Genomic DNA, 23,309 nt, shown 5'->3' with positions numbered 1-23,309 from the left:
ACTCCATTAAAAAGATGAGATGGCAGCCTTGGCTGCAGCAAATGTAATATGGAAAATACATTAAAAGCATATTTGAAGAGCTCAGATAATGCAGAATGACAAGGAGATGGATGGAAAGTATCAACAGGGCTGTATGTTTTGCTAGTTTTGCTAGATAAAATATCCAATTTACCCAGGGGTGGGCTTCAAATAATTTAGCAACCAGTTCTCTGCCCGGTTGATGGTTGGGCATGGCCATGGTGGGCGTGGCCTAGTCAGCCTCCTGCACCATGGCGGGGGAGCAGTTTTCACCCTCCCTGGGCTCCGGAGGCTCTCTAGAAGCTGGAAATGGGCCCATTTCTGGCCTTCCAGAATTTCCTGGAGGCCTGTTTTTCACCCTCCCAGGTCTTCAGAGGCTTTCCTCAAGCCTTCGGGAGGGCAAAAATGGCCTCCCCTGGCTCCAGAGGCTCTCTGGAGCCCATTTCTGGCCTCCCGGAACTTCCGTGAGGCCCGTTTCCCCACTCCCCAGGCTCCAGAGGCTCTCTGCAGGCCGGAAATGGGTGTTTCCAGAGCTTCCGGGAGGCCCATTTTTCGCCCTCACTGAACCTCCGCCTGGGCCCTGCACTTACATGGCATCCATAGAGGGCCGTTTGGAGACTCCTGGGAGGGGCAGGGCAGGGTGGGCAGGGCCAGCCAGTCATTGCAACTACTGGTTCAGCAAAGCAGATGTAAAATTAACTCCCGGTTCGCTCAAACCGGTGTGAACCGGTAGCAGCTCATCCCTGCATTTACCACTATGTAAATGGAGTGACCTTGGAATACTTTCCCTTTATTTATGCCTTTAAGATCTTTAAGCAGAGGTTCCAGGATCAGCTATTCGTCAGACCTACCTTCACTTAACCCTTTGGGTAGATTTTGGGGTTCCCCCCACCCTGGCCAGTTAAAGGATGATGCTGGGCCAGGAAGGCTTTTCACTAAAAGAGTAGACTTTGTAGCCAATTCTTCCCCCAGTTCCATGATGGGACCCAACCCTGCTGTGCTTTTGCAAGAGAACCAATGGCTCAGCTGACTCTGTAAGAAGGCTCTGGAGATTAGGAGTGAGATGGGTTTTTGTAAACTCTGACTTACGCTCTGTTATTTTTAGCTTTTCATTATGGTTACATTAGTTGTCATCAAATGGTTTTATGACTTGGACGTCAGCCACTAGGAGTCTCTGGAGCAGAATGGAATGCAAGTTTCGCTAAATAAATAAATCAGGATATTTAATTGGATGCCATGAAAAAAAAAAATGAATGGCAGGCTTATGGGACTTCCTCAGACCAGAGTCCCTGGTCCTTGATGGTACCATATTATAGGTAACTTCCACAGAAGTTCCATAGGTTGCCTTCAGTTACCTAGCTAAACCAGCTCATAAAAGGCCTAGCAGAAGCTTCGCACCAGGTTTTAAACTGGTTTAGAATTATCCAGTAAACCTAAACGAGTTGACTAGAGTTAACCTTATTTAATGCAAGTATTCCTCGACTCCGTTCATGTAGTGGTTGTTCAAAGTTACAACAACATTGAAACAGCAACATGACCATTTTTCACACTACCATTACAGCATCCACAGGGTCACATGATCAAAATTCAGATACTTGACAACTGACTCATATTTATGATGCTTGCAACTTTCCAGGGTCACATGATCCCCTTTTGCAACCTTCTGACAAGAAAAGTCAATGGGGAGGCGAGATTCACTCAACAACCAGGTTATTAACTTAAGAACTGCAGTGGTTCACTTAACAACTGTGGCAAGAAAATGCAAAAAAAATGGGGCAAAACTCACTTAACGTATGTCTCGCTTAGCAACAGGAATTTGGGGCTCAATTGTCGTCAATCGAGGTCTGTCTGTAAATGGCTTTGTTTCTTTGCTTGTTTCTGCAAACCCAACTTGCTTCTTGATCATTTGAGAGTTCAGTGACTGGGAATTTTTAATGCGCCCATCAGTGCAAACAAACAAACAATTAAAAAAAAAAAGGTGAAGGAAGGAATGGGAATTCCTAAACTGAACTTTTTGCCCCCTGCACACCAATAGTTGAAGGAAGCGATAAATTGCTAGAAAAATATTTGAGGTTCATCCATGAATATCTGCCTTGGCAACTTAAATAAATCTCTGGTTCTTTTACAACAATGTTTTTCAAACTGGGTAATGTTAAGATGTGTGAATTTCAATTCTCAGAATTTCCCAGCCAGCATGCTGGGTGTTTTATTGCAATTGTCTTTAAATCAGGGTTCTCCAACCTTGGCAACTTTAAGCCTGGAGGACTTCAACTCCCAGAACTCCCAGCCAGCAAAGCTGGCTGGGGAGTTCTGGGAGTTGAAGTCCTCCAGGCTTAAAGTTGCCAAGGTTGGAGAACCCTGATTTAAATGATTACTTTTGAGTATGATAATGACCACTAATTTGTCTAGCTGTTTGCCAGACCAATCTCCCTCTTGTCTTTTCACCCCACAGTTGATTTTATTGGAGGGTTTGATTCCTACGGCTACCAAGCACCACAAAAGATGTCACACCTGCAGCTGCAGCCTTTATACACGTAAGTGGCTTTAATAAATTGAGACCCAGCTTCCCCACCAGGCCTTTGGAAGAACTACAGTAAAGTAGTTTTCCTTCCCTTTCCCTAACCACATACCGGACAGTGTGGGGCAATGGCTATCAAGCTCAGAAAAGATTGGTTCAAATGTATATAAGGGTTTATTGCAAACTTAAGCTGTCTGTAAGAATTGAACTACTAATGGTCAAAGCAAATTGGCAGTAGATAAGAGTCATCAGGGTGGCTCAGTGGCTAAGACACTGAGCTTGTCAATCAGAAAGGTCGTCAGTTTGGCGGTTTGAATCCCTAGCGCTGCATAACGGAGTGAGCTCCCATGACTTGTCCCAGCTTCTGCCAACCTAGCAGTTTGAAAGCACATAAAAATGCAAGTAGAAAAATAGGGCCCACCTTTGGTGGGGAGGTAACAGCGTTCCGTGCGCCTTTGGCATTTAGTCATGCTGGCCACATGACCATGGAGACGTCTTCAGACAGCGCTGGCTCTTCGTCTTTGTAATGGAGATGAGCACCGCCCCCTAGAGCCAGAAAAATCTAGCACGTATGTGTGAGGGGAACCTTTATTTTTAAGAGTCAGTGGAATTCCAGTGGGCTGGACTTAGATCTCTTGCGGGCATGAAAAGATTCGAGACTGATGATGCATTTGACTCCTCCCTCAGGCTCAGTCTGGTCATCTCCTACATTGGCCTCTCTTCTCAAATGGTGCGGTATTCTTGCATTTGCTCTGACTCTTCAGAAATAGTGAAAAGATTGAACCCTACCTTTATGAGTAGATGTAATGGCGTGGGGTACTGACCTTAGGAGACAGGAGGAAAGGCTGCAGACTAGACAATAGATAAGAGGCAGCTGAGCCTGCAGAAAGAATGGGAGCTTGGCCAATGTCTCAGAAGAGACCCTCCTTAGTTTCTTGGACTGTAAAGGGGAGGAGGGAGAGATGTGTGAGACAGTCCAGGCAAAAAGGATACTTGGGAGTACTAGCTGTACCTTTATAGTAAGGTTGATTACCAGAACTTTGCAAGTCTGAAAATGCATCTCTGCTAGGATGGAGGATGGACAGGTTGGGATGGGCCATTTGCAGGCTCATGTGCCACTGTCAGTCTTGTGCCATGGCCTACTCCTTTAGCACATGGCATACAATGTCAGAGAAGAGTAGTGCCTAGAGGTGGAGCTGTTGTCTCACGATCAGGAGGCTGTGAGTTTCATCCTAGGTAGAGGCAGATATTTCTCTCTGGGCACTATGAGAATATATCTGCTGAGCAAAACTCTGCATTGGCAACAGGTAGGGCAACCGGCCAGTAAACATTCAGCTCCATTTAGTTGCCCAGATGCCACCTTGCAAGGGATTACGGGGTCATTAAAAGAAAATGATGATACAATGTCAGAGAAATCTGACAATGCAGACCTGACAGCCCAAATTATTAGTTCATTTGGTTCAGTGCTTGTGTGCCTATCCTTGGTGCACTCAGGGGGCAAACACCAGCTGACTAGCGGCACTCAGCTGGTTGGCTCTACCCTGCTGGTCTCGCCTCATCTCATGTTGCATTGCCTTGCCTCACATCCAGCCAGGTCCTAATTGCATTCATGTGTGGAGCACCAGCTTTCACTCGCTCCACACATGAATGCAATTAAGTTTTCCCCACTGAAGTGGTACCCATTTATCTACTTGCAATATTGCATGCTTTCGAACTGCTGAGTGGCCGGGAGCTGGGGAGCGAGCAGTAGGAGCTCACCCTGTCTCACAGAGCCAGGCTCGAACTGCCAGAGTGCAGGCCATTTCTGGCCAGCAGTTCCAGCACCATTAACCCATTGCACCACTGTCCCACCAGACTAGGGGTGATATGATCAGTGGTGGGATTCTACCGGTTCGCACCAGTTCTAGCAAAGCGCACGCTCACTGAACCGGTTGTTAAACCGGTTGCATCCCACCACTAGATATAATAGCAGTCTTCCAGTACTTGAGGGGTTGTCACAGAGAAGAGGGAGTTAACTGACTCTTCAAAGCACCTGGATGCAGGGCAAGCAGTAATGGGTAGAAGGTCATTAAAGAGAGCTGCAACCTATAATTAAGGAGAAATTTTCTGACAATGAGTACAATCAGTGGAACCACTTACTTCTGGACTTTTGAGGGGATCCATCACTGGAAGTGTTCAAGAAGAAATAATCTTATGTCACTGGTCTTCTGTTGTTCTTTTTTTAGCTCTGGATAATTGCTTCCTTGCCTACCTACAATGAACAAGCCTTTGGGGATGTTTGCAAACCACAATAACAACACCAAGCCACCAAGATAAATGGAGTAGGGCAAAGCATTTTCAAGGCCGTTGTCAGTTCTGCTGGAGATTTGGTGTTCCCAGGGGGACAACTACGGTGACTCCATCTTGTCCTTCTCATCCGTTAATGCCTTTCGTTTGGTACTTAAGCAAGAATCATGAACCCATTGGGGAAACTTTGACCAACACTGTTTTTCCAAATCTAACAGTTTCTGCTTAAAAGGACCTCGGAGCCAAAACAAGCTCAGGACTCCACCTACTGGCCAAGTTGTGTACTGTCACTGGTTCGCACTGGCCAATCCTCCAAACTTGTGATCTTATTCTTGTCTCCAAGATGTGGGGAAGAATCTTTTTCTAAGCGAGATCCTTTTTTTTTTTTTTTTTTTGGTCAGATTTTTCGTTCGTTCGTTGGTTTTTCTAAAAAAATAATAATAATTTTGGGTCACGTCTTGTCTGAGCAAATGACTTTCAGTGTGCGTTAATCTGTAGGTTGCAATATTTTGCAATAACGAAAAGGAGTAAAGGAGTAAATGAATGAAACATGAAATAAAAAAGGTGGGTAATGGAAAGGAAAGTGGGCTAGGGTCTGAAATCTGTAACGTGTACTCCACCGTTTAGTGAATATTTTCTAAGCTGCTTCGTCTTTGAAACTAGGGACCACCTGGTTGCCTCCAAATCTACTTCAGAAGCATTCCATTTCTGACGTACAGCCAGAATTTTCTCTTCCAACCCAACTTTCAGGTTAAAAGGAAGGGAGAGAAAAGGCAGAGAGAGAAAAGAGTGAGAAAAAAGTGGGTGTCCCCACTCATTTGTGGCTGATAATGTAGGCTCTAAGAGGACCCCCTGAAAAACCTAATCAAAACAACAGTTAAAGAACATCAGTTAAACACATCCGTTGGCAGAAATCGTTCCTTTTATCAGAAAGATAACGCCAGATGGATGTCTATTTGGGTGAGCGTGGTTTGTTTCTCTTCAGAGGACACCACTCTCTTCCACTAAAAAAGCGTGAGATGAAAACTTCTTGATTCTGGAAGTGGAAAATGGTGTTCTTAGGAAGAGGAGTTATGATGGCTGAAGATCGTTGTATAAACTGTTTTGGAAATTTGGGATTCCTTTTGTAAAGGGGCTACAAGTGTCTTCTGTGTAGCCCCCTGTGGTTGAAGGTCATGTGATCAGGGATGACGAGTAGGTAATCTTGTTCTGGCTTCAGGCTCTGCCAGAGGAGCTCCCATAACTCTTTGCAATATTTCAACAGTTGTCCTGAGATCTTGCAAAGCAGCTCTGGAAATCCATTGATTCCACATAAAGAAGCTGAAGTCTTGCAGAATGTATGGATACATGAAAGCTCAACCCTTTCTGTTTGTTTGTTTTTAAATATTTTAATGGGGATGAGCATCTTTTGGTTGTGTGGTGGATGGCCTAGGAACCCGTGGCTACTACACTGCAGATTCTAATCCAGTATTTTCTCAACCTTGGCAACTTTGAAGATGTAGGGATTTCAACTCCCAGAATTCCCCAGCTAGCATGCTGGCTGGGGAATTCTGGGAGTAGAAGTCCCTACATCTTCATATTACCAAGTTTGAGAGAGACTGTTGTAATCTGCAGTTCCATATGGCAATCAGAGGATGGGCTCCCCTTGTTTCTAACTTCACTAGCAAAAGCCAAGTCACATCTTGGCAAATCAGTCTTCCATTTTTATCCCCTCTCCCTTGTAGAACTATCCTTTTAAAATTTAAAAACACTCATTTTAAATCAGTGTTTTTCAACATGGGCTTTAACTCCCAGAATTCCCCAGCCTTCCCCTTCCGAAAGTGGAAATGAAGCAACTTGTTGGTGTTGCCTCATTCTGACTCTCCCGGGAGACCTACTTTGGCAGCCCCAATACTACCTATAATTGAGCCCAAAATTTCCGTTGCTGAGTGACAAGTTTTAAATGAGTTTTGCCCCATTGTAGGATTTTTCTTGCCACAGCTGTTAAGTGAGCAACTTGGTTGTAAAATGAATTGGTTTTGCTTGTCAGAAGACCGCAGAAAATGATCACATTATCCTGGGACATTGCAACCACTGCAACCATCAAAAATAGGACCCAGTTGCCAAGCTTCCAAATTTTGATCACGTGACCATGAGGATGCTGCAACGGTCATAAGTGTGAGAAATGGTCACAGGTCACTTTTTTCGGTGCTGTTACAACTTCGAAGAGTCTCTAAATGAATGTTGAGAATTACCTGTATTTGGGAAAGGGTTTTGTGTTAGTCCCGTGCAGAAGTACCTTCCAATATTTCCAGCCCATGATAATCTTTGGGGTGCAAAACTCTTGATTAAAAATGATCCCACACCCTCTTGCCCGGGGTGTTAGGTTCCGTAAACAACGGTGCTAACCTTGGAGCCTGCCAGCAACCATAGTACTAACCTCAGACCCCACCAGAAACGCATTCCCTGATGTTTCCTCTGTGCAGTGGACACGTAGGGGAATCACCTATGATGCTGGCTGGGAGTCAATGGCTGTGGGGAACTCTGGTTCAACACCCCACCACAACCAAGCACTTTGGGAGTGTTCCGGCTCCTGCCGGAGGGGTGGATTTTTCCTTTCATACCAAGGGGTGGACATAGGGATTAGAGGGGGATCGGTATTAGGTATAGGGACGGAATAGGGACGGACTGGGCAGCAGGATGTGAAATACGGAGATAACCTATGGATAGCTGCCTTAGTTGATCAGGGATACTTGGGGTTCTGGGATAGGGCGGTCTGCAGGAGCTAGTTGCAATTAGATGGGCAGGGTAATACTATAAAGCAGGGGTCTCCAACCTTGGCAACTTTAAGACTTGTGGACTTCAACTCCCAGAGTTCCTCAGCCAGCTTTGCTGGCTGAGGAATTCTGGGAGTTGAAGTCCACAAGTCTTAAAGTTGCCAAGGTTGGAGACCCCTGCTATAAAGTGAGCTGGAAGGCCAACACTCCCAGCACTAACCTGGATCGGAATTTGACTGTTCTTGCCAGATGGGATGTGCGTTACTTGTACAAATTAAAATACTTCAAATCCCGATGTTTGTCGGCTTGTGTCTTGAAACTACGATCATCCAGAGGACTGGCTGAGAGAGGGTTTCCATTTAGCTAGGTATTCTTTCCACAATTGTTATGTTCAAAATACACTGCTCAAAAAAAAATAAAGGGAACACAAAAATAAGACATCCTAGATCTGAATGAATGAAATATTCTTATTAAATACTTTGTTCATTATATAGTTGAATGTGCTGACAACAAAATCACACAAAAATTATCAATGGAAATCAAATTTAGCAACCCATGGAGGTCTGGATTTGGAGTTACACTCAAAATTGAAGTGGAAAAAAACACTACAGGCTGATCCAACTTTGATGTAATGTCCTTAAAACAAGTCAAAATGAGGCTCAGTAGTGTGTGTGGCCTCCACGTGCCTGTATGACCTCCCTACAACGCCTGGGCATGGTCCCGATGAGGTGGCGGATGGTCTCCTGAGGGATCTCCCCCCACACCTGGACTAAAGCATCCTCCAACTCCTGGACAGTCTGTGGTGCAACCTGGCATTGGTGGATGGAGCGAGACATGATGTCCCAGATGTGCTCAATTGTATTCAGGTCTGGGGAACGGGCGGGCCAGTCCATAGCATCAATGCCTTCGTCTTACAGGAACTGCTGACACACTCCAGCCACATGAAGTCTAACATTGTCTTGCATTAGGAGGAACCCAGGGCCAACCGTACCAGCATATGGTCTCACAAGGGGTCTGAGGATCTCATTTCGATACCTAATGGCAGTCAGGCTACCTCTGGTGAGCAAATGGAGGGCTGTGCGGCCCCCTAAAGAAATGCCACCCCACACCATTACTGACCCACTGCCAAACTGGTCGTGCTGGAGGATGTTGCAAGCAGCAGAACATTCTCCATGGCATCTCCAGACCCTGTCACGTCTGTCACGTGCTCAGTGTGAACCTGCTTTCATCTGTGAAGAGCACAGAGCGCCAGTGGCGAATTTGCCAATCTTGGTGTTCTCTGGCAAATGCCAAATGTCCTGTATGGTGTTGAGCTGTAAGCACAACCCCCACCTGTGGATGTCGGGCCCTCATACCACCCTCATGGAGTCTGTTTCTGACCGTTTGAGCAGCCACATGCACATTTGTGGCCCGCTGGAGGTCATTTTGCAGGGCTCTGGCAGTGTTCCTCCTGTCTCTCCTTGCACAAAGGTGGAAGTTGCGGTCCTGATGCTGGGTTGTTGCCCTCTTACGGCCTCCTCCACGTCTCCTAATGTACTGGCCTGTCTCCTGGTAGTGCCTCCATGCTCTGGACACTACACTGACAGAAACAGCAAACCTTCTTGCCACAGCTCGCATTGATGTGCCATCCTGGATGAGCTGCACTACCTGAGCCACTTGTGTGGGTTGTAGACTCCGTCTCAATGCTACCACTAGAGTGAAAGCACCGCCAGCATTCAAAAGTGACCAAACCATCAGCCAGAAAGCATAGGAACTGAGAAGTGGTCTGTGGTCACCACCTGCAGAACCACTCCTTTATTGGGGATGTCTTGCTAACTGCCTATGCTTTCCACCTGTTGTCTATTCCATTTGCACAACAGCATGTGAAATTGATTGTCAATCAGTGTTGCTACCTAAGTGGACAGTTTGATTTCACAGAAGTGTGATTGACTTGGAGTTACATTGTGTTGTTTAAGTGTTCCCTTTAACTTTTTGAGCAGTGTACAAATCGCTCTGAAGATAGGCAGTGAATCATAACATCTCCTAAACTGGTGGTCAGTTGGGCTTCACGAGAATCAGGATCTTTCTGAAATTTGGGGAAAAAATATACTTTCCTTCCAATTTCCCCCACCCCATCTCCCCAACTGAATCCTGGAGTACCATGTGTGCAAAAGAGAAAGTGGGTAGTGTTGGGGCAACCGTTTCATTACTCCCAAGTAATATGCCCTTGGCATGCAGACACTTGCATTTCTGCAAGTGTCTCTTTTCCCCACTAGAAGGAATTACAGGTAGTCCTCAACTTACAAGAGTTCATTTAATGACTGAAGTTGTAACGGTGCTGAAAAAAAAAGGACTTATGACTGTTTTCCACACACCATTGCAGGCTTCCCGTAGTCACATGATCAAAATTCAGACACTTGGCAACTTGATTCATATTTACGATGGTTGCAGTGTCCTAGTCATGTGATTTCCTCTTTGGTGACCTGACAAGCAACGTCAACGGGGAAGCCAAATTCACTTAACAACAGTGTTACTAAATTAACAACTGCAGTGATTTTCCTTAGCAGTTGTGGCAAGCCAGATTGCAAAATGGAGCAAAACTCCCTTAATGAACGTTTCACTTAGCGACAGAAATTTGGGGCTCTTATTCTGGCCGTAAGTCCGTAGTGGAAGGATGGACCAGGCGCTGTGAAGGAACAATGGATAAATAGATTAAAAGAGGGTGTCCCAAGTCTTTCTGCTGTTTCGATACCAGCGATAGATAAGGCATGCCATGTTCCCGAGGCCCTGATATTTCTGAACTACCGTGGAAGCCATTAGCATGGCCATAGGGGGGAAAAGGATAAGGGGCATTTTTGGCATCGGAGTGGTCAGAAGTTCCCCATCCCTGCTCTGACCTTCTTAAAAAAACTTTCTCTGAAACGGTGTCCCCGACTCTTACTGATGTGCCAGACTGCACAAGCATAACGTTATGCTGAACTGCCCTCTGCACCTCCTTTTCAATGTCTTCTAAACATGAAATCTAACCTTAATCATGGATCCTCCTGGTCAGTGGTGGGATTCAGCTGGTTCACACCACTGGCCAAAACGGTTGCTAAATTGCTGGCCTGGCCTCTTCCCACCCCACTCCTTTCAGGAGTCCCCAGGCTCGCCGTTTTGGCTCCCAGGTAAGTGCAGGGAGGCCTACTAGGCCCAAAATGGGGCACGGGTGTGTGTGCCCCCCCCATGGCCCGTTTTTGCCCCCATGGGGGTGCAGGAGGCCGTGTGCTGCCTGTCACACACCCCTGGCCATGCCCACCCAGCCGGTCATTAGGGCAGAGAACCGGTTGTTAAAATTATTTGAGTCCCACCACTGCTCCTGGATAACATGGGCCTCTTACTGTTTCTCATATACTCAGCAGGGCTTTCATGGGGGGGGGGGGGAATTGGGGAGAGCTCTATGTTTTCTTGGTGGAAAGGTGGGATGTACGGGTAGTCCTCCACTTACAAACACAATTGAGGCCAAAATTTCTGTCATTAAGCGAGAGGTTAAGTGAGATTTGCCCCATTTTTACAACCTTTCTTGCCCTGGTTAAGCGAATCACTGCAATTGTTAACCTCCCCCAACAATCTGGCTCCTCATTTTACCAACCTTGGAAGGATGGAAGGCTGAGTCACAACCTTAAGCCTGGTGAGATTCGAACTGCCAAATTGCAGGCAACCAGCAGGCAGCAGAAGTAGCCTGCAGTACTGCACTCCAACCACCGAGCCTTGTCAGATGGTAATCAAAGATGATAGAATGACCCCAGGACATTGCAACTGTCATAAATATGAGTCAGTTGCCAAGGGTCTTGAGTTTTGATCCCCGGACCATGGTGAGCAAATGCAATGGCCGTAAGTGCGAAAAATGGTCACAAGTCACTTGTTTTCAGTGATGTAACTTTGGTCACTAAACGGACTGTTGTAAATCGAGGGCTACCTGTATATAAAATAAATTGTACCTGTTCCCTTTTGGGATGGCGGTCTTGCCAGATTTCCTGTGGATGATTGAAAAGCTGCTTGAAATTTCTCAAAAGCAATAGAAAATCAGCGTGATGTCAGATTTCTCCTGTTTCCTTAAATATATCTGGTGCAATATCCTTACTGAAGTATTCTGTTGGAATAATTCTTCACAGGGTAGAGGGTGCACCCTTGATTGAACAGTGGAGTGCAGTGTTTCTCAAATTTGCGTCAGCTTTAAGATGTGGGGACTTCAATTCCCAGGATTGAAAACTTTTAAACGTTAAAAAAGGTAATGTACGATTACATGGTCGACTGAAAAATAAAGACATTCCCTGACACAGTGACTGCAGGCATCCTCTTTCTTGATGCTTTATCCTACTCAATCCTTGAGGAACAAGATACTTTATCCTATTCAGTTTTTGCACTGGGTAGACCAATCTATATATATAAAAGTGAAATACCACTCACGAATCATCACAAAATCTCCAGAACCGTAAAGCCTACAAACTTGACATGTGGCACGTATGTTCCTCTTGGCTTCTAGGTGCTCACTAAGAAAGGATTTTTCGAAATGATCATCAGAGCATTAGTATTTTGTATATTATTATTAACACGCTCTGGTGCTAAGGAATTCTACTCCCCCTCCCCACCTGAAAAGAAATCTGTTCCAAATGCAAAACACAAGCAGAGGAGCGGAGTTTCAGTTTCAGTTTTAGTTTTACAGCAGCAAGCAGCTTTAGTACAGAACAGTTGAGCTAAGCCACACCCAGGCACCTTGCTGTCGTCTCCTTGCTCACACACAAATACTGCTTCAATTTCCAAACAGCCCTCAACTCACACACTGACAGGACACTAGCCAGATGAATACTGACGGATGCTGGTAGGCAGAGGCAGATTTCAACCCCCCCACCCTTATTTTCTTCCCCCAAAACTAAGCCACACCACATAGTTTTGTAGCAAAGCATGGGTATCGAGCTAGTATTTAATATTGTACACAGAACTGAAAAACTTGACTCCTGGTTTAAGTGCTTAGAATGCAAGCTAATTTTGACATAGAACTCACAATATAACAACAGTAAAATTTAGCTTCCTGCACCTATTTCCCCCCTTTTCTGAACAGTCTAATTCAGGGGTTGCCAAACTTTTGGACCTCAGGGACCACCAAACTCATAATTTTAAATCCCAGGGACCACTAACCAGTTCTGTGGGTGTGGCCTGATTTGTGGGTGTGCTTTGGTCATGTGACTTGCTGGGCATGGCTTGTATGTAAATATTATAAATATTTATACAAATATTGATTTTTTTATTAAAAAAGAGCAACTTTTACCCAAAATTAGGCAAAGCAGGCAGGCAGATTGAGTTGCTCACAGAATAATTCAGTGATCTGTCTATCTGCCTTCGGCTAGCTCAGTCTGTCACATAAAATTTGCTTGCAAGCAAACTCACAAAATTAACTCACAACACACCATGTATGTAAATATTGAATTTTTTTAATAAAAAAGAGCATTTTTTACCCCGAATCAGACAAAGCAGGTAGGCAAATTGAGTTGCTCACAGAATCATTCAGTGAACTATCTATCTGCCCTCGGCTAGCTCAGTCTGTCACATAAAATTTGCTTGCGGTGAGTCTGCACTGAACAATAGAACCTTTAGTCCTAAGGGAGGTTCGGCTGTGCTTAAAAGCAGAACCGAAGATCTAAAGACTAGCTAGAAAGCAAGAAATCCAACCATTTCCTGCTTCCTAGTTAATCTAAATCTCCCGGCACAGCAGAACAGCTGATGGTCGGAAAAATAGCAACTTAGCAGGCAAGTTTGCTGGGTAAGGAGTGAGTGGGTGGGGAGGGTTCCCACGGGCCATGTGGGCGGTACAACCTTGTATTTCTGTGCAGCCTGGATTGTTGCTTTGAGGGAGTGCTCTGGGGGTGAGATTTCTCTAAGGCCCACCAAAATTTTCTCATGGTCCACCAGTATAATACCCCCTCCGTATTATTTTGGCTTCACTGCCCATCATTGCCAGCCAGCATATTCCATGACCAACCCTTGTGTGATCTCTGTCCTAACTATCTGGAGGGAGGGTCCGTCTCTCATCTAAATTAATTAATTCATCATAAGCACTGCTAATCTTGAAAGCCCATTCAAAATAGGTACTTTGAGAATTTGTCCTGTTCACTTTGAGCCTCTGTCTTGTGCACATTTACTTCAGGTTTAAAGTACACTCTGGAATTATTTGGGGCTGAAATCAGACAAGAAACAACCAGATGACCTGATTCTACTTTAATGTAAAGCTACATTGACAGAATCTTGCAAATCTGAAAGTATGATTTCCCTCCAATTCTGTCTCCTTTACTGCTCAAGAAACTAGGATCTCTTCAGAGTCTCTTGCCCCAACTGTTGGCTATGCTGTCTCTTAACTGATCATTCATTCGCTCGGCAGTCTCTCTTGGCCCAGTCTCCAAGGTTTTCCCCACATAATATTACGTGAGAAGGACAGAGAAGAACCTTCACCCAGTCTCCATGCCCGTATTTCAAGATGTGATTTAGACACTCTTCTACTAGATGACAGTAACCTCTGATCCTGGTGACCGACCCAGATTGGATCCTGCAACATTATCCTGGGACACATATATTTGCCTTCATTCGTGAGAGATACGGACTGCTAGCACTGTGAACAGTTCAACTAAGAGTCGATTTAAAATTGGGTGTGCAACACTTCAGCACTGTGCCACACTGGTTGAATAGATCTGTAGCTTCCTCTGATGGGATCTACAAATCAGAGAAGCAAATCCACAAATCGGAAGAATAAGCACAAAGTGAAAAAAAGAACACAGGTATGTGTTTGTGTGCACATGTGCAACAATTTATTTTTTCTCTCGTGTGGAGTAGGAATAAGAAATTTGTAGTAGCGGAAGTAGTTGTTATACTGGGAGCGGGACAATATTTTTTACTTCTTAGTATTGGCTTTGCAACTTCATCATCAGCCAACGAAATTTCTATGTTCAAATTGCCTTTCATGGAGTTGGAGGCAGAAACAGCAGTGGTAAGCAGTTGAGAAGCCAAGTCCCAAAGGCGACTTTTTTTCAGGAGGCAACTGGACTTTCCTGTTTTTTCTTTTGAAGACGTTTCGCTTCTCATCCAAGAAGCTTCTTCAGCTCTGACTGGATGGTGGGGAATGGAAGGATTTATCTTCTTTGCAGACAGCTGGTCATTTGCATCCTTTTAGAGTGTAGGAAGCTAGCACCCTTCCCTCTCCTAGAAAAATGAAATATACTGGGAAATATTAAAAAGGCAGACTATTTCCCCTAAAAAGAGTAGAAACTCAGGAGCAGAAACTCACTTCAGAAGCAGAAGCTCACTTCCCACATTTGTTAATGGGTGGGCCATTAAGGCCTGGGCCAGAGTATTCTACATAACAAAGCCCTCTACCCATCTCACCTCATGGCCTAGGAAGATTGCATCAGCCAGCACTCAGGAGGTCCAGATAAAGCCTACAAAGTTAGCTAAGACCCCGCCCCCGGGAATCTGACAGCCAATGGGATACATTTCTTGCACAGGAACAGGAAACACTAAGGTGGGGCCCAACAGAGGTTATAAAACTACGGGTCTCTCAGCATCTCAGCCCTTTTTCCTTCTTTCTTCATCCAGAGCATGTGGTCCTGTCCACCATTAAACCATCTTTCCAAACAGCCTCCATGTTTCCAGTGTCTTTTTCCCCACTTGGAACTGAACCCAGAAGGATAATTCTTCCAACAAGAGCAGGGGTGTCAACTTGCGGCCTGCAGGCTGGATGCATCATGTACTGGCCCCGCCCCTGTCCAGTTTAGCGAAGGGGAAAAAAGTTACGATATGTCACGTGACGCTGCCGTGATGGCATGAGTTTGACACCCCTGTTTTAGAGGGTGCTTGTTGAAGCACTTGGAGGTTTATCCGTGTCCTCAGGGTCACTTGAGTAGCGCTCCTGATTCCTGTAGTCTGCAGTTTTTCTCTGGAAATCCATTCCTATGCCCAGACCATTCAAAGGGTGTTCATCCCAAACTGTATAGCTAAAAGTAGAGAAAAAAATTGCAGACTACAGAAACCAGGAGCGCTACAACCTTGACCTGGATGACTGGGAATCTCTACAGACTTTGAGGAGGGCAGAGTCTGAAACATTAAACCTAGACTGGCTTGATGGGATTTGCATGGCAGGTGTTGACCATGAGATCAGACTGACCCCCAACCGTGGTGGCTTTCGGGGAAGGGTATGAAGATCTGGCTTTGCCATCTCACCTGGGGATTAGAAAGCAGTGTGAGCCCCTGAAATGACAGGTGTTGTTGAATGACTGTGTTTTTCCTGGTGACTGTATTTTTTGGCTTTTTAGATTGTTTTTAACATTTTACATTGTTTGTATGGTTGCTTTATGTTTTGGGTTCTTGGATACCATTTATGTTTTCATCATAAGCAGCCAGAGTCACAGAAGTGAGATAGGTGGCTATATAAACTGAATAAATAAATAAATAAAATAAATTTGAGGAACCTTTCTCTATAAAGCCGGAAGTGGCTTAGGGTTTATCCTATGTAAAATTAAAGCAGCAGTGTCTGCACACTATTTATTTATTTATTTGTTTGTTTATTCTTTGTTTGTTTATTTATTTGTCAAAAGCTTATAATATAACAGAAACAAGAATAAACATGTTTAAATACAAGAAATAGGAACTAATAATTGGGGACAATAGGACAGGGACGGTAGGTAGGTACGATTGTGTGCTTATGCACGTCCCTTACAGACCTCTTAGGAATGGGGTAAGGTCAATAGAGGTTAGTTTGAGGGTAAAGGAGTGGGGGTTTGAGCAGGTGATAACAGAATCAGGTAGTGAGTTCCAGACATTGACCACTCTGTGGCTGAAATCGTACTTCCTGCAATCGAGTTTGGAGTGGTTTACATTAAGTTTATATCTGTTGTGTGCTTTGTGTTGTTGTTAAAGCTGAAATATTCATTAACTGGTAAGATGTAACATACGATTTTATGTTCTATGCTTAAGTCCAATCTTAGTCAGCGTAGTTCAAGGTTGTTTAAGCCTAGAATCTCAAGTGCTTTAGGATATTCTGTTACTATGCTTACCCGCCTGTAATCCAGTTCTCTGGCCTCATACAATACACAAGATGTTTGTGACTTTGTACATGAGAACACAGCCAAAGTCTGAAATCAACATAATCTTTTATATTCAACACTCTGGACAATAAAAAGAGAACTACAGCCACAGATGCAGCCAATGGGCTGTGGTATGTATGTTGTTTTCCATGTGCAAATTTCCAAATTTAAATTAAATCATAGATATTCTGTCAATGGTTTCTAGATCCTAATTAGCAGTATTTTCATCTCTCTGCTCTTTATTTGAAATAAAATATAATTTATTCCATGCATTCATTTAAACAAACTTCGTAAATTGATTTGCTATCAAGCCATAGAATTACGATGTTCCAAAATTCTGCAGCGTTATAAATGGGTATATTTCTGTTGCTGTGCTGATCCTCCAAATATCAAGGGCTAAGAAGTAAAGTTACCAGAGTGGTAAAGAAATCAGAAACCTTATGAAGAGTAGCTTTTTTGTTTTGCTTATAACCCTTCTTTTCTTCTTTCAAACTGGTGATTTCAACGAACGGTTCCTTTAACTTCGACGTATATTTGGAGGAACTACGAGTCCCAGAATGCACAGGGGCAATGGGAGGGGTGCAACTTTCACATCCGGGAAAAGCAATGCAAGGTGGGACATGGAGTCCCACAAAATCGACCATCTGTGTTTATAACGAAGAGGTTTCCAGAGGGACCTTTCTTTGTGTAACTCCGCCCCGCCCCCCTTTTTATTTTATTTTAAAGTTACAGATACATATTGTGTACTCGAAGCCGAATCTTGTATACTGGATAGAGATGCCTGTTCACACAGCGTGTTTATCCTACCCTTTGCTTTAGTAATAATGCATAGAATAAACCACATTAAGATCCGTCCACGGAATACACTAAACAAAACAAAAACACGCTTGACACCCACAATATAAGTTCACACAATAAGTTAAGTCCCAGTCCTTATCTGTAATAAGTTTACTTCAATCTGGATTCTTTAGAGATGTATTGGGTCTACAGTTCTTTTAAAATAATAGTTTTGGGAGATGCTGTTACCGGTGTATATGGGGAGTTTGATTTTTGCTTTGAAGAGACCTAGCCACCACACTACAATTCTCCCTTGCTATTAATATCCTAATATTGTTTAATATTCATTGGAAAATGCTACTGTTCCATTTCCGTAGGAAAGGTATTTAGAAAGCAGAGATTACTATTTGTTACCTGTATTCACCCTTTGTTTTAATCTGTGATTCCTAAGTTTAATCAAGTGAGCACCTTCCTATCTTCCAGGTAAGAAAGTTTGCAGGAGGAGGATCTGGAAGCTGGATTTGGATAGGCATTTAGCAAATATTTTCCCTAAAAAATGGTGACAGGCTGACTGACAAGCTGTGTATGGATGTCAAGTCCCATATTTGCAAAGCAGGAAGCTTGTCAAAGTTGGAGGAAATTGAACAAGATCACACTGGTTTACTGAGTAAGAGTAGCAACTCTGCACACTTGAGGCCTCAGGAGAAACTGGGCATCGTCCCACTATGCTCAACTCAGTCTACTGTGAATGGTGTCATGTTGGGCTCGTTATTTTGAAACGTGTCTCAACTGGTAAGGGAGCATGCATAAGCGCACCAATGTGCCTACCACCCCTGTCCTATTCTTTTTTATTTTTCTTGTATGTATCCATTTCATGTATCCATAACTATGTTTATACTTATACCTGTTATCTTATAATTGCTTCACAAAATAAATAAAATAAAAAATAAATAAATTGGGTGGAGCTGATTTCCTCTGCTACCAAGAATATGGAATGGACTTCTGTCAGTGAAAGAACAAATGTGTTGGATGGTTGTTTACAGGCAAGAAGTTGGAGCGGCTTTTGTTCCAATAAAACTAGTGTTTTCCATTGAGTATGGCTCAATTCACATGACACCCTTAACCAGGTTTATTATAACCTGTTATAACCCATCCAGCTGCATTTGGACAAAAGTCTAACCTTTAATTTTTAGATATATCATGTGTCATCATATGTCATCAAATGCTGCCTAATTCTTTCACGATTCTGGGCAGGTTCCAAACACAAAACTATATGTATACAAAGCTCACAACTGACTGGAAGAACAGGACCTCGTGGATCACTCTGTCCCCACAACCTGGGAAAACATCCAGGCAGGCCATCAAAAATTTCTATATACAAATATCTGTTCCTACAGACTAGTTCTGCTTCCTGAGAAGACAATCTTGCTAAGGACTTGAATGCCCCCAGCCTGCTTGATCCATACTGTTTGGACTTTAAACCAGGATGCTAACTGGGGAATTCTGTGAGTTGAAGAATAGAATAGAATTTTTTATTGGCCAAGTGTGATTGGACACACAAGGAATTTGTCTTGGTGCAAATGCTCTCAGTGTACACAAAAGAGATACATTCGTCAAGAGGCAAGAATCATAAGGTACAACACTTAATAATAGTTATAGGGTACAATAAGCAATCAAATCATACTAGGAAACAGTCAATATAAATCGTAAGGATACAAGCGACAAAGTTACGGTCATACAGTCACAAGTGAGAGGTGATAAGGAGTGATGAGAAGATTAATAGTAATCGTAGTGCAGACTTTGTAATAGCTGAACAGTGTTGAGGGAATTATTTGTTTAGCAGAGTGATGGCGTTGGGGGGGGGGGAACTGTTCTTGTGCCTAGTTGTTCTGGTGTGCATGTTCTATAGCATCATTTTGAGGGTAGGAGTTGAAACAGTTTATGTCCGGGATGTGAGGGGTCTGTAAATATTTTCATAGCCCTCTTTTTGACCCGTGCAGTATACAGGTCCTTAACGGAAGGCAAGTTGGTAGTAATTATTTTACTACCAAAAAAGTGCACCCATCTTTAAAAGTTGCCAAGTTTGCAAAACACCGAGTGAAACTCCCCCCACCCCCAAGTGCAATTATTATTCATCAAAGCTTCCAAGCCTTGCTCGTATCTTGCGGGCAAAGAGAGCCGTTTAGCCTCTCGGGTTTTTCTGCCTGTCGAGCCACCTGTCCACTCCGTCTCCTTCCTTTTCGTTGACCCTGGAGACTTCGGTAACTCGCTGGGACCAAGGACTGCGGGCGGATTTCGTTTGCAGCGCAGCCCTCGGTGTTGCAACGTATTGTCTGAAATAGGGGATCAGCCCCCCCCCCCACCCGCCCTGGATCACTGCATTTGTGAATGCAGCATTCCTGTGTTAACCCGCCTCTGTCAACTCCAATCGGTCATTCACACACACACACAAACCCAGCTCCAACCAACCCAATCTTCTCTTGGCAAAGCGCCCAAACGGCATTGTATATTGCCCGTGCGAAGAATGTTCAGAGATCCGATGCAACTTCTCCCTTGGTTGGGGAACAAACCCTGCCGAGAGGCCACTCCCCTTTCTTCGTCGCTTTACCCGGATCCCGCCGCCGTGCCGCGGCTGACCCTCCGCGGCAGCCGAGCTTCTCCGCGCTCCAGCCTCAACTTCCCAGAATGCAGCGCGCCTCCCCGAGTCCCCAGTGCGCCGCCATGTTGTTGAAGTGAAAGGCAGGGGGAGCGGCAAAGCCAGAGCTTAGAGGCCGGGGGGAGGGGGGGGCCGTTGAGATCCGTCTTCATCCTACCGTTCCGCCCGTGAGTATCCGGACCGAAGTGGGTTAGAACGGGACTCCGGAGCCCAGGAGGCCCGACGGTGAAGCCGTATTGGGGCTAGGGCTTCGGCCGAGGCAGCGAGGGTCCTCCGAAAGGCGGCCCTTGGGCGGGCAATTCTTGCCGAAGCTCTTCCTCGCGCTTGTTCCTGGTTCATGTTTTCGAGTCCGAGCAAGGCCTCTATTGTTGTTCCAGGAAGGGGAGAGAAAGGCGAGACGCTTCTTTGGGGGACAAGGGGAGACGGCAGCTGCCCCGTTCAACCGACCCTAAGAAAAGAAAAGGGTGGGTGGGTTTCCCTAGGCTCCCCAACTGAGGCTTGGTTGGCTTTATTTTAATTTTTCCTTTCTTTCCTCCCCCCCACCCTCCTCCCGTCGCTTTTCTTTGGGGGAAGGGAGGAGGAACGCTTGGTTGGCCTTTTAGATACTATTTCCAAACAAGCCAGGAAAGGCAGCAGCTTGCTGATTTCTGGAGTGGGAGGGGGCTTCCAACTCCATCGTGGTTTTGAAAGGAAAGTGGGGTTGGTGGGGCGGCGGGGGGGGCGGGGGAGGAGAGGAAAGTAAGACAAGGGAAAATAACTGGGATGAGGAAGGCGGGTAGGTGATGCCTAATTAATATGTACAGGAGCTGTATATGCAGGAAATGGAGTACGTGACTTCTGCCCAAGCTCTTAGAGTAAAGTTTTATCTGGTTTTTTTTTTTGGGGTGTATGTGTGTCATCAATTAAGCTTTGGGCTGGGTGGGGTGGTCTCTTCACAATTAAAACATTCTAGTTGCCCTCCATTTAAAGCTGTGCCCCTTGGTGGGATGTACAATTGGGATTGCTTTTTGACTTAAGTAATGTTTGGGATTAAGAAGGCAAAACAAGGGTGCTCTTGAGTTTATTTTTTTCCCTCCCCTAAATGAAGGGGACTGGGGGGAAATAATGAAGGTTTTTCTTTCTTGACTTCACTTATATAACTTTAAAAAATTATGTTTTGTTCGGTAAGGAAGCAGCAACAGGAGGCTGTTTTCTTCTCTTCCTAGGCCTTCAGTTGTTCCAGCTTCAAGTTAGTTTTGGCCAAGCAGTTTGGAAACAAAGAAGAGAACCGGGTGGCCTATTGTTGTTGTGTGAATTTGTCGTACGGAAAAGGCATAGCAGTATTTTACGGTGCAGTCAGTACATATCCAGGAGTCAGCCCTGTTGTACTTATCAAATGTTTGTTTGAACAGGACAAACTTGTGTGATTTGTTAGTTTTTAGTTGTTTAGATTGCATTTCAGCAACCATTTAACAATGTAGCCTGATTCTGTAAATGTTTACTGATAGTGATTGCCACTGTATTCAGCCCTGTTTACTCCCCATGTTTGTGTATGTGGAATTATGTCCTATATCAGTCCACTATTTTGGGTTCTCATCCAGTGTTTTTAGGTTATATAATTTGAAAGCAGTTTGAGGGGAAACAGCTGATTTCAGGTTTTGCACTAAAGAGAGTTCTGATGGCTTGATAAGATAAGTTTAAATTACAGGTATTTAGACGAGTCATTTAAAAAACATTTTCTTGTATAGGACTTTCAAAGTATAGTTTTACATTTAGATGTACTATTTAAGCAGTTGTTTTCTTTAAGAAACTGATTTTTTAGTATTTCAAACTGTTCGTGTGTATATACACATACAGATGAGTGCTCTTACATATGTGTGTTTGTATGTGCGCTATGTGTAGCTTCACATTTTGCTCAGCTGTAAAGTGATTTATTTAGTGTTGCTTGGTTTCCTGTGTGAATCCAGACAATATTGGTTTTGTTCAGCAAAATATTAATACACCATCGGTTTTGTGATCATGTTTTAATTTCCGTTCCAGCTTAACACTGGGTAATTTGTAGCAGGCATAACTTTTTATTGAAGAATGCATTAAAATCTATGGTAGCAAGAAATAAATCTCACCAGAAACTGAATCAAAACCAAAAACAATTTAGGGGCCCAAAGTAGAGAAATTAAAAAGGCAGTGGTGATTACAAGACCTGAATATACTGAGTAGTAATATTCTTAAATGATGTGTTTCAAATTGTATACCACAACTTTAATGTAAATCATTTTGTTGAGTGAAAAATGAAGATAGTAGAAGATAGTGTTCTATTTTCTCTTAATGGGAATGGATTTTTGATAAGGGATAGTTGATAAGCCCTAGATGGGCTCTTCAGGTGTTATCAGGCCAATTTAGGGTAGATGGGAATTGTAACCTGTCAGTTTTAGGGTGCCTATTTGAGGAAAATTTTGCATTTTTGTTGGACTATAGCAGGGGTGTCAAACTTGCAGGCCACGCCCACCCCAGTTCCCTGAAGGGGAAAATGTCAGGGAAGATCATATGACAGCAACATGATATCCTGCGTTTGACATCAGTGGACTATAGAGTTTAAACAATTCCTCTGATTTCTAGGCAACAGCATCCTTGACATTCTAGTCAAATATACACCATATGACAGGTGAATCTTACCTACGTAGGTTCTAGAATTTTTCAGGAGATTTAATTCCATTAATCATCTTGATAACTGTAATATAAAGGCTAACTAAAAATACAAGGTGTATTATAACGTCTTTTTGTAAAGAGGGGGTAAAGACATGGGCTAAATGAACAACCCCCCATGTGATGAGGGGTTCACTTCTCAATTGTCTCAATGATCAGGCTCAGTGTCACCTATTTCCATGCGGTGATACAAACAATTTACACTTAATTTTCCTGTGATGCTGCTCCCCATTTGCTCTTCAAAACTTGTCATCCTTACTCATTTTGGGATGCCTTGCGGATGGCAGATAAAAATCTATGGCTGAATGACTGTTGATAGTACTGATGTTTGCTAAGATTCAGAGGAGAAAGTGACTAACTCCATCATCATAGTTTAGCCTACTCTTTTTCCATATAACTCCTGCAGCCTACAGAGTCTTTTGTGGTCATCTTAGCTGTGGTCCTATGTGATAGGTAGGTGTTGACTAAGAGCAAATGTCTCACCCCAGATGATCTGAGGTTCTGAGCTGATTTAAGCTGGGTTTCTA

At 44.0% G+C, this 23,309-nt stretch overlaps 2 protein-coding genes across 28 annotated transcripts in view; both read left to right on the top strand.

The window, feature by feature from the left end:
- Positions 1-5,394, top strand: part of NKAIN1 (sodium/potassium transporting ATPase interacting 1) — a 43,455-nt gene extending 38,061 nt beyond the window's left edge. Inside the window, exons 6-7 of the mRNA XM_087970821.1 lie at positions 2,471-2,552; positions 4,762-5,394. Of these exons, the coding sequence (XP_087826947.1) occupies positions 2,471-2,552; positions 4,762-4,771 (92 nt within the window). The 3' untranslated portion in view covers positions 4,772-5,394. The remainder of the gene's footprint in view (positions 1-2,470; positions 2,553-4,761) is intronic.
- A 14,561-nt stretch (positions 5,395-19,955) lies between these two features.
- The window catches only part of PUM1 (pumilio RNA binding family member 1), a 52,857-nt gene continuing 49,503 nt past the window's right edge, over positions 19,956-23,309 (top strand). For 6 of the 27 annotated variants that reach the window (XM_087970818.1, XM_087970813.1, XM_087970812.1 and 3 more), the window contains exon 1: positions 20,155-20,267. Coding sequence is in view for 12 of the 27 variants with exons in the window: in XM_087970811.1 (XP_087826937.1) it covers positions 20,438-20,492 (55 nt within the window). In the remaining 15 variants the exon portion in view is untranslated. Of the gene's footprint in view, positions 20,493-23,309 lie in introns of all 27 variants that reach the window. The other 21 variants (XM_087970804.1, XM_087970803.1, XM_087970799.1 and 18 more) reach the window with 10 other exon arrangements.

This window comes from Notechis scutatus, chromosome 8, assembly GCF_049901735.1.
Source record: "Notechis scutatus isolate UNSWTSFEM ecotype Mainland chromosome 8, rNotScu1.2, whole genome shotgun sequence".
In the NCBI taxonomy this organism is placed as follows: domain Eukaryota; kingdom Metazoa; phylum Chordata; class Lepidosauria; order Squamata; family Elapidae; genus Notechis; species Notechis scutatus.
The sequence above is the reverse complement of the archived record's forward strand: the minus strand, read 5'-3'. Positions and strand labels throughout refer to the sequence as shown.